Here is a 12188-nt window from a genome sequence, read left to right as displayed (position 1 = left end):
CATCTTTGCAAAAGATGACCTTGACTCTCTCTTCCAACTCTTGAAGGTCTACATCCGTCTCAACTTCGATCCTCCTGCCGAGAATGGTACATAACACTTCAAACACCTTATCCTGAATTGGATGGATGACACCTTCAACTTGATTGCATTTGGTGGTGATGTCCTCGAAAAGAACCTCTTTCATCTGGAGTAGAGTTGACCACTGAAGTAAATTATGAGCTTCTCCATCCATTATCTTTTCTTGTGCTAGAATCTTTCTCGATGTTTGCCTGATTACTTGCAGAACAGGAATGACAACATCTCTAGTGTGGGCGAAAGCGGCTACAGTTATCATTAGATTGTGGACGATCTCAAGGACCTGGATAGCTCAATGGATTGTCTTCATCATTCTTGTTGAAAATTCAACAGCTACTGTGTGGGATTTGTCAATCCAAGAGCTCATAAGCTGAACCAAGCTCTTGACTCTTTCCGCCTCGCCAACTGATTCGAGGGGAAGTGCTTGCACAGGAGACACTACTGGATCCTGACGTCCCAAGGGCTGATTGAGATGACTAAAGTAGCCTCTCCAAGCACCTCTCTCTCTCTCAAGCTTTCTATTCTTTTCCATTTCTTCCTTAAGCTTGTCTTTAAGTGCTTCAAATGAATCGGTTGCCTCATCCAGTGCCTGGTCAATAGTGAGGGGACCAAGCTCAAATGTTTCTACATCACACTCATCTGCAAGGATTTCACCTTCATACTTGTCCACTACTGGTGTAGCTATCTGCAATTTCTTAGATCCTGCCTCATCTGTGATCATCTTGGACATCTTGGTGGCCTTCTTCTTCTCCGTTACTTCTTGAGAATTTCCTATAAGACTCTCTAAGTCAATCACATCCTCTTCATCCTCAATCACAATCACCTTTGTCAATCTCTCTTTTAACCAATCCGGAATGGCGGATCTTGTCTCTCTAACTTGTATTTCCTTAAGCAATGGTTCGTCTTCTCGAAGAGGGGATGTCACTTCATCATCATTCTTCTCTTCATGTAGCTCATCAACTTGGGGAGATTGACTTGATGAATGCTGAGGTGCCTGCCCCTTTTCAGGTTTATCATTTTGTACCATCGACTCCATAGATTCATCAACCTCAGGCACCATCTTCTCTTGTCCTTCATCTTGACTTGCCTTTTTTCCATGTCAAGAGGATGTGCCTGATGAGCGATCTCGATTGGCTTCTTGCTTCTTCTTGGAAGGTTCTCTTTTCTTAGGTCTTTCTTTCCTCTTTGCGCCTCTAGGATGAGAATTGCCTTCACTTGCGCTCGCTCCTCCTTCTTCTGGTCTTTCTTCCAAAGTAAAAGTCATTGGTATGTTCTGTTCTCTTAACTTTTGATGTTGTACATCCACCCATCTGCGAGTACATGACAAAACTGGAGCCATCAAAACTCTCAAGTCCGAAATCTCAGGCTCGCTCCAATCTATCTTCACTCTCTTATCTTCCTTGTCATAGGATGACTAGAGATGTCTGCCACTGTCCTGAGCTTGATCAGCTACTCTGTAAACTTTGCATTTCCTAATGAAATCTAAAGGCAATCTGGAATGCATCTTTCTTTTCACTTCTAAATCACTTGAGAGATTCATCCAAAAGTTCTCTACCTTAAACTCATGTTTGTACTTCTTGCCAACTGTCTCCTCCATATAACCATGAGGATTGAAATTCTCCCTCGAGGCAAAGAACGTGAATGAATATAAGGCCAACTCCTTCTCTGCATCTTCCGAGGCTTGAGTATTAGGACATACCTCAACTGAATTCCCCAATATGATGGGCACGGGAACTCCATTTCCATGCTTGTGTCTGAATGTCTTGGCATAAGCTGCCAACTGTCTGGTCACCTCAAGTAGTACTATCCTGTCTGTTGGATACCTCGGCAACATGTAGGGAGGTGAAGGACACCCATGAACTCTGATATATGTAAATTTTTGAAATTGGATGAACCAAGCACCATACCTCTTTACAAGCTCTTGTGCATCCAGAGATAGTCTATTGTGAATCCCACCTTGCAATATCCTAGTGATGTTCATTGTGAAGGTGTCATTGACTAACTTGTAGTCGTCTCTAGGAGGATGATGCAAATGAACATAAGAATCACAAACTCTCACTTCTCCGGGTCCTCTTCCAATCACTCTTCTATGAGGTAGCCCTGCATATTCAAAACTCCTGATCAAGGCATATATGACGTAGGAGCTCATGTGGAACGATTTGGTAGGCTTTAGTCTCCTCAACTGCACATCCAAGCAATGGCTAATAATTCTAGCCCAATGAATCGTTACTTTCCCTTGGACAATCACTTGATTGAAGTAGAACATCCATTTCTCGAAATAGAAGGCTTGAGGAGCCCCTGTAACTCGATTTAGCAAAGTTATCAAATCTCTGTACTCCTCCTGGAAGTCGATCCTATGTGGTGTGTTGGGAATCTTGCTCAGGCGAGGACGACTTTTGAGCAACCAGTTCTTATTGATGAGATTCAGGCAAGTGTCGGGATCATCCTCATACATTGACTTGGCTCCTTCTAGGCTTTTGTAAATCATATCTTTATGCTCTGGAAGATGGAGAGCTTCACTTATAGCCTCCTCTGAAATGTAAGCCAAAGTGTTCCCTTCCTTGGATACGATCGATCTCGATTGTGAGTCGTAATGGCGGGCACACTCGATCATCAGCTCATGACACTGGATTGTTGGAGGGAAACCGGCCGCCTTGATGATACCACTTTCAATTATCCTCTTCGCGACAGGTGATGGCTTGCCAATGTAGGGGACCTCTCGAAACTTCTTCATATTAAAGTTTCCCAAGTTGGTATCTCCGATATTGCTCCATTTGGACACGATCCTGGTCTCCAATTCTTCATTTTTCTGATCTTCCTTCATGAGAGTTGGACGACTGGTAGATGTTCCTGCCTTTGGAGTCGCCATCTTGACACCTACATAACATTTCACAATTAGTTCTTAGGCATTATATCTTGAAGCGTAGAAATTAAGACTCCAAAAGGAAGATAAAAGATATTAATTTAGGAAACTTCATGATAAGTCTTGAGTTATCATTTCCTAATTAACTACACCGAACTTGGAATTTTCAAAACAAAGTTCAAAATTCAAAGCTTCAACAATGGAATAGGATGATCTCGCCATACCTCCTCTTGATTACTAACTCTAAGAAATGATGCAAAAATAGGTGAAATTCGCTAGGCAAAACGTAGATCAAAGCTTTCCTTGAATAAAATGCGCCTCCTTTAGCCTTCACAAGAATCAATTCCACCTCCTTCTAGCCTCCAACACTTGAAACAAATTCGCTCCAAATAGACCAGATTTCACACTTCCTTCTTGCTTTCCAAATTCGCACTTGAAGTAATGAGTGAATGATTGATTAAACTTGATCAAAACACCCCTATTATATAGGGCGCTCACCACTTTGCTTCCCCATAGGCCGACTTGGCAAAATAGGCTAAAAAAATAAATAAAATTGCAAAAAGGAGAGGCCGACTTGGCAAAATAAATAAAAATAAGATCTCAAGTGCTCCATTTTCCATTTTAATTTAATAAAAAATAATAATTTTAAATGCCTTTATAATAAAAATTCGATTTTTCAAGGCTCAAAATTAATTTATTAAATGCGAATATGTCTTTTATTAAATGCTAATTTAATTTAATTTTTTCAAATACTTCGAAGTTAGCAATTTTGACATCTAATGCAATTTGGAGGATATTAACGCTCAAATATGGTAAAAATAAAGGATGCTACTAACTTCGCCCTGGACCCTTGGCAAGGGTCAGGTGAGAACTTTCAATTTAGGCCTTGCATTCCTCATTTTTCTTGTCCAAAACTTCATCTAGGCGTTTAAATGGCATTTCTAATTGGAGTTGCGAGTTTGATTTCATTTGATCTCTAGGAGGAAAAAGTGCCTTTAGGACTTTTTCGCCCTGGACCCTTAGAGAGGGTCAAGAGCGATTTCTTCAATTTTGCTCTTAATCCTTCATCTTTTATTTGTCAATTCTTGCTGTGGGGTAAGCAATGATCTCTTTCACTCGCTCCATACATGTTTAATTTGTTTTTGCAATGCAAAATAAGGACTTCAAATATTTTCGATCTAGGCCTCCAATGAAGGTCAGGAGCGACTTTTGTATTTTAGCCTAGGATTATCAAGTTTTGAAGTCAAATCCTTGTTCACTATGTTTTGGAGGACCTTTTAAACTTAGCACAACCTTGCCTTAGCGTAATCTTGGAGGGAAGTTGTTGGTTTTACAAAAATCGCCCTGGACCCTTAGAGAGGGTCAGGAGAGCCTTTTGTCTTTTTGCACAAATTCTTAATCATTTCAACTTCAAATTACCCTCAAGGCGTAGAACATCATACTTCACTCCCTTTAGAGTGTTGGAAACAAAAATATCATCTCGAAATGCAAGGAAAATGGGCACACTTGGAAATTTCGCCCTGGACCCTTAGAGAGGGTCAGGAGCGATTTTCCCCATTGTCATCAAAATTTGCACTTCTTGCATCTCAATTCCACTCCAAGGCATTTCAAACATCACTTCAAACTTGTGCCTAGGCTTAACTTCGCCCAATTTTGAAAAAAAAAAGGTTGGATATTAGGTTTTTCGCCCTAGTCCCTCAGAGAGGGTCAGGAGCGATTTTGCAATTTCAAGCTTATCCATCTTTTGTTAGCCCTCCAAATTATCTTCAATGGGCAAAACACACCTTCTTCCATTCATTTCAATCACAAAACTTGTTTTGTCCTTGCAAGAAAATTGCACTTTTAGAATCTAGCTCCGGACCTTCAGTGAGGGTCAGGAGCGCCCTTTTTGCTTCTTGGTATATTTCCTTGCTCTTTAGACTCCCAATCACACCCAAGGTACGAAACACCTTCTCTCCCTCCTATCCAAGTCAGGTTTTGCCTCAAAATTTCAAACAAAGAGGAGAATCTTGAAAAAACGCCATGGACCTTCAGTGAGGGTCAAGAGCACCTTTTGTTTTTTGGGTTGGTTTCCTCCAAAATTGACCACTCAAATTATATTCAATGGATAGAACATGCTTTCCTTGATCTCTTCCAATCATAAAATCACTTTGATCCTGCAAGAACAGTGCAAATTTGAAAATCAAGCTCCGGACCTTCAATGAGGGTCAGGAGCGCCTTTTGCCATCATGATCAAGTTGTTTCACTTTTCATCTCGAAATTCCTTGGCTAAGGAAGATGTTATCTTGTTTCATGCTATGAATAAATTCTCATGTCCCAAAAGGTCACAAGATGATATATATAAAGAAAATCGCTCTGGACCTTTAGAGAGGGTCAGGAGCGAATTTGATGATTCCAACAAGATCCTCCATCATTTTGAGTTAAAACTCCTTCGGGCGAGTGGCGAAACACCACTTGGTCCTTTTTCACTGCAAGATGAGGGAAATCAAAATTTCGCCCCGGGCCCTCAGCAAGGGATAGGAGCGATTTTTCCCTTAACCTTCAAAATTTACCATTCTTCATGCCCTCAAATCTTCAAAAGCATCAAACCACGTCCAATCATCCCTCCTGGAGACCCTGCACAAAACAAATTAGAAAAGTCGGTGACAAATATGCCTTAAATAACATTTTCGCCCTGGACCCTCAGCAAGGGACAGGAGCGAACTTATCCTTTCTGGCTAATCCATCCAAAATTTAAGTCTCCACTCACTTCACAAGGCAGAGTTAGGTCATTCTCAAGGCCAGGAACCAATTAGCAAGCCTATCAAAAACAAGAAATTGCACTTTAGGATGAATTTCGCCCTGGACCCTTAGAGAGGGTCAGGAGCGAATTTTGTGTTTCAGGCATCATCTTACCTCCAAAATTTTATCAAAACTTACCTAGGCAAGAACACACAATTTCACCTTCAAAATGCTAACACTTAGACAAAATTTGGATTTTTACCCCCAAAAACCCTAATTAGACCTAACTTGAGACCTATTTAACTCTCCTGGAAGACTTACCTTATTTCAACAATCTCAACTCTTCGGGAGGACACTTAATAACTTTCAAAATTTGACTGGACTCTGCTTGACTAACATCAGAAGAAACCCTTAAGGCTTAGCCCTAGCCCAGACAAACCACTCACTCACTGAAAACCCTAAAAGCAGAGAGAAGAACAGGCAAAACAAAAGCAAAAAAGAGGGGGTCCCCATTCTAATGGGGCAATGTGTGAAATGGTCACAACACGTCCCCATTTGCAATGGGGCGATGTGTGAAAAAGGTCACAACACTACCCTCGTGACCATCATGAGAACTTGTACTCATTATCACTATTTCCTCAATCTTCCGTCATTAGATGCTCATCTTGTTTTGCCTTGAAAATATATTTCTCCTTTCCCCTACTCAAATGAACTTCCTACTTTGAACCAGGTGCACTTCCCGGTGTATTTCTCTTGTGCTCTAACCGTAAGGAGTAGAATCAAGCAAAATATTGTCTTCCTCTCCTCCTACACACTAGCCCTCTCAAGAGAGGAATGTCGAGAGAGGTATCATAAGGCAGCATCAATCTTTCAAGAACAATCACCATTATCACATTATCTTTCGTATACTCCTCGCACCTTGTGAATCTCAAAGAAAGTTTCAATATATCACAAGGGTAGGGTGAAATAGACTGCATAAATGTACACTCAAGATTTTGCTTCAGATTATCCTAAAACTAGATTTTAAAGTGGAAAGATTCTTCAATGACATGATTTTATTCAAGACCATATTCTAACATTAGCCTGCTTTTGGTAGTGTCATGCAGACACATCCCAGATAGATATAAGTGGGTAAACTGGGAATAAACTTTACCTTGCTCCAGCCAAATCAATAACAGCCCCTTTTCTTTACCTTCAGTCTGGCAACAGATGAAACCTCATGTTATGGTCCCCATCCGTTGTATGATCATGGAAGCTAAATATCTCTTCTTGAGTTCAAAAGTAAAATTCATTATAATGTACTGAATTTATAATAGTATACTGAAATGAAACACACAATTTCTGCTAAATACAGTTAACTCATCTTTTTATAAACATGTTGAGTTTACAACATTGTTTGTCAACATGCAACTTCTGCACCAAGTATAGTGTCCTGATTGAACAAATCAGATTTGAATTTTTTCTTACTTCAATTATTTACATATCTCATATACTTGACCATTCTATATTTGAACATCTTCTGAATGTATAACTTCATTTGCTATCTTCTATCCAGAGGACATCAAAAGTAATGACAGTTGACCTCAAGCAAATCAAGCAAGGGAATCAAAACAATCTCAGTAGTATGAAAGTCACAATAACTACAAGATGATTTTAGATGCGATCAATTCTTCTTTTTCCTCCGTTCCTTCTTTCCATGGATTGGCAAGATGATGTCAAGATTGAACAAATCCATCTGTCATATTAGGTTTCCCAATATCATTAATTGGATTTCTATCCGTCCACACATTTGCATCCCTGTATCCCAAATCAAAAAGCTCGTCTAGAATATCATCACCAGCTGGTTCTAATGCCCAATTAAAAAGCTGCAATAGCGAAAGATTGTCAGAGCTGAATACAGAGGCTAAAACTTGTTATAAAAGTTATTTGTTGAATTTTCAAATTACTTCTAAAACGATAGGTATTTTCAGAAAATTATGATTTCATTATACCTGCCTCGTTGATGCCCTATTCTCTGGATTGCAATCTGGGCTGATTCCAATGCCTTGCAAACCCAATTGGCTAACAGGAAAAGCACAAACTCTGACCTGCATCAAAATACCAACTAGTTAAATATAGTATAAAAATCCCACCTCCCTGACCCAAGGGCAGCATTCACGGTTGCACGAGTTATTTTAAAACTAATAGTCATCAAGACAATCATGAGTATATTTATACAGATCTTTGGCAACCCAGCAACCTGTTAAAATAAACGTAAGAATATCACGAAACAAACCATCCTTAACTTTTAATGCGTTGCCATCTTGATTTTGGGACTGTCATCAAAGCCCTTGAATGCAAGAGAAATCAAACCATTTATACCAAAGACGCCAGTGAAATTTTTTCAAGATCAAGCAATAAAATGGTTAAGGCTGAGATACTGCATTTTGCAATTTTCAGGTGGCATGCTAACATGATAACTCCTCTCTTTCTTAATATATTATCTAAGCATTAACTGACCACATAATGAAAATGTCTCTACTAATGTATATGGTATTATGGCATGATCAAATGTTTCCCATCCTAATCTATTATTTGACCATTAAAAGGATATCACATGATCAAAATGCCCCTCCTAATGTGTTACCTGATCAGTAACTAATCATCCCATACCAAAAATTTAGTGCAAATGACCATCACAAGCCTCTATCCTCTGATACTTTGGTATGCATGATTTCTCTTGCAACCAACAGAACATGTGTCCTTTCGTACAAGAGAAAAAATTTAGTAACTCCGAAGGATCTCATACATACAAAAAGCATATATGCCTCTTGCATTCAATTGATGCAAAGAAACTTATTTATTCTGGCTACCACTTTGATAATGGAATGCATTAATAGGATTTTACCAATGTCATCAATGTTTAATATTATACAACCTGGGGCATATAAGACAATAAGATATCATACCCTAAACATTCATGGGGTGTACAAATTTCTTTAATGTATTACATTGCACAAACTACTGGACATATACAACAATATGATATGACTCCTTGAAAATAATCTTTTCAACAAATAAAAAATTTAACGTGCATAATAAATCCTTATCTCCAAGAAATCTGCTGTTCCAAATTTAAGATCATTGTTGTTAGCTGTTTTACACATTTAACTAAAGTATAAATTTTATCATATATTTCAGCTTTTATATGACGAGTACTCAGTTATACAAACTTTAGCTTTTTCAAAACTTAATTAACCACAACTGTAAAACTTCAAGATTAATCATCCATAGCAATAACACACATGCAAGATCAAGAAATAAGGAACACAAGACAAACACATGATATAAGTGGAAATGCTTGCCAGAGAAAACCATGACAAAATATTTCTCGATGATTGGTAGGCACCAACCCACAAGAGACACCAATCCTCTCTCGATGATTGGTAGGCACCAACCCACTGGAGACACAAATACCCACCCACTGAACACCAACTTGGTAAGAGATACCAATCTCTTCTTTTGGAAAGCACCAACTTCCGAATGAGTAAGTTCCACCTTTGGGATGTTGCTGCTTCAACAAATGATGGACCTCTGATTTGCCTTCACAAACTCTTCTTGCTCTTAAATTCTGCTCACAAATTTGCTAAAATTTCTGCTCATAAGTCTCCTTTAGATCTGCCTATAATTCTGACTCAGATATGCTCCAATATGGTTCATAAGTCTACTCAAAATGCTTAATAAATCTGCTCAAAAATGCTCATAATTCTGCCTTAAATCTGCCTCACATCTGTTCATAATTCTTCTTATAGATATACTAATAACTCCTCCACAAAATTTGTCTTCAATCACTTCCAAAATCTACTATAGATCTTCCTTGAAGGTCTTCTCCAATATGCTTAGAGATCTTTTATAATATGCTCCAAATATTTTCTCTAATATGCTTCAAGGATCTGCTCATAAACTCCCTTTTACATATGCTCTTAAAGTCTGATATATATCTGCTCTTAACTCTGCTGAATAGAAAAGATATTTGTTAGTTGCTTGATCTATCCTTCCCCCACACAACTTGCATATATACCTTCTTCATGCCTTTTCAAAACAGGTCGACAAATGTAGAATAAAATATTTTATTTTAAAAATGAGGACGATTTACCCAGTGCAAGGTCAGCCAGATTTCTTCATGCCTTTTCAAAACAGTTCAGACACATTTAGACTTTAATTTTTAATTGCTATCTTGGACACTTATATTAAGGAGGTCGGCCAACATTCACCAAGGGATGTAATGTAAGTTTGAAACCCATCTTTTTGTCTTTTCCTTACAAAATAAAATCGCTGTCCTTGAACCATCATAATATCTGCCTTATCATATGTTGATTGCTGTTCATTAAGCATTGCTATCCAAAGGCAATAGCTGCTCTTATTACATTATAATTGCTGCTCCTTGCTTAACTTGGAATTGCTTTACTTTTTACTCTCATATTGAAAACTCCTTTGACATCAATGACAATAATCTTGGACGACTATTTTATTCTTGACATCAATGACAATATTTACAACATTATTAAGCATCTTAAGTTATTGTACCAAAATGTTTTCAGTTTTGTAGGTACCTCAACATGAGATGAAACAATATTTCAATTTTCAAAAGTAAAAATATTTTTACGTCCTCAGTTTGGTTTGTGAGTTTTCAATCAGTTTAGTTCGTGAGTCTTTCCTTGTTATCTCATTCGAACCACTTGATGCTCCTCTCCTGTATTATCTTCCTTTAGAGCATATTATGGGGATTTTCAAAAGATTTTGAAAAACAAGGAACAATAATCTATTTGTCTGAAATTTTGTATTAATTCAATTACAAGTAATGCTATCTTTGATGCTAGTGTAGGAATAGTCAATCCTTGCATCAGCTAGCTCCTCATAGCCTAACAGAAAGAATAGCATATTTTCATCTTTGCATCAAGTTCCATTAAACTCCATTGTCTTTGTTATCATGATAGCATCATGAAATAGGGGATCAAACTAACTAAAAATAATGGTTGTTTTTGTGATCAATGGTTTGCCACTTGGAAAATTCTGGAGGATTGATAGCTGTTGAGCAAGAGATGCTGTGTTGCTTTCGGTGCCTGATCACACAAGGGGCAGTCAAGAAAGAGAACTTGTAACTGTTGCTTCTAGTGCCTGATCATTTAGAAACTTGATCTTGCTCCAGCTAATTCCATTGTGCAGTGCCATTCTGCTACTGGAGCCAAAGAAAAACATCTCATTCCTAGCATGAACTCCGCTTCCAGCTTTTTCTGTCATTGTTTTGGCTGGCCTTGTTGGATTGGGCAGTAAGATATTCAGAGCTAATAGAGAGCTAATACTTCAACAACAGTTTAAAGTACAAAATGCTCAGGAGGCAAGAACCAATTAGGAGACGGAGAGTATTTCGTAGTAAAACTGAAAAAAATTTGAGCAATGAGAAATATTTATTGTGGTTTTCTTAGTAGAATAGAAAGTCACATGCTCAATGGGGCCTGATAAGTATTAAGTGACAACCAAGATGCACTTTCACACACCCGACCATGTCCATATACAAAGCGCAAATTAGCACTCCCTTCCATACGCTTTTTGTATTACTAACTCATCAAGGCTAACTGATGAGCTGCAATATAGTTGACAATCCCCAAGTGGAAGTAATCAGGGAAAAAGCAAAAACAGATGCCAACAGTTGGTCACCAAATACATAAGAAAAAAAGTAATGAAAATCAAAAGGAAGAAAATAAAAAGAGTTCCAACTCCCAATATTCAAATCAACTCAGTTAATATAAAAGCAAATAAGGTTTTAGGCTCCTTCCACAATTTGGAGGACGATCGTAAGAGTGACAATGTTTCGGATTTCTTGTCAATTAGTCTTTGCTTCAAGCTAGTCTTGTTTTCATAGCACACAATTGGGGGTTCATGCAGAGAGAAATATAGGCGCCCATATAGATGTGGTTCTGCACAAGAGAGTGAGTTAAAACACAAGAGCTGTGCGTAGGTGTTGCACAAAAGAGTATGTTAGCTTGATTTGGGTACCCACATTATAGAGTTGTAGTTAAAGAGTCCGCAGAGGATTAAATGACCTATATGTTTGGTGCTTGCACCTACATACTAGGCAGTTAAAACAATAGGTTACCCATGTAGTTCGGTAGGATGGTTAGATACCATATAGACATTCACAAATTGGTTTTACACTTTCTTATTTTATTGATTTGTGGATTTAACAGTGATAGATGGCAGAATTTTATGGGTTTGTTGATGGCTGTTGAAATCTTTGAAACACGTGATGTTTTTAACAGTTGGTTATTAGTTTTGAGTTTCTCTTATGATATTCTGATCTACATTATTTTTGTAGTTTGGTAGTTAAGAGTTAGAGCAAGAATGGAAGATGGTCACTTTGACTATCCATTTTTGTGGATTATTATGTCGTATTCTAAAAATGGAATACATTATTTGTCCTGAGGATACTGGTGTCAGAAATGGACTATTCAAATAGACATCTACCATCAGACTTTATAAGTGTTATTGT

General features: G+C 38.1%; 1 protein-coding gene across 2 annotated transcripts in view; it reads right to left on the bottom strand.

Moving 5' to 3' along the window:
* Positions 1-7008: 7008 nt before the first annotated feature.
* Positions 7009-12188, bottom strand: part of LOC131033361 (uncharacterized) — a 117116-nt gene continuing 111936 nt past the window's right edge. The window contains exons 6-7 of one of the 2 annotated variants that reach the window (XM_059212107.1): positions 7651-7746; positions 7009-7524 (exon numbers count right to left, since the gene is read on the bottom strand). In XM_059212107.1, the coding sequence (XP_059068090.1) occupies positions 7375-7524; positions 7651-7746 (246 nt within the window). In that variant the 3' untranslated portion in view covers positions 7009-7374. The remainder of the gene's footprint in view (positions 7525-7650; positions 7747-12188) is intronic. The other variant, XR_009359060.1, reaches the window with a different exon arrangement.

The sequence above is a fragment of the Cryptomeria japonica genome, chromosome 10, assembly GCF_030272615.1.
Source record: "Cryptomeria japonica chromosome 10, Sugi_1.0, whole genome shotgun sequence".
Lineage (NCBI taxonomy): Eukaryota > Viridiplantae > Streptophyta > Pinopsida > Cupressales > Cupressaceae > Cryptomeria > Cryptomeria japonica.
Note: the sequence above shows the minus strand (reverse complement) of the source record. Positions and strands in the feature narration are given on the sequence as shown.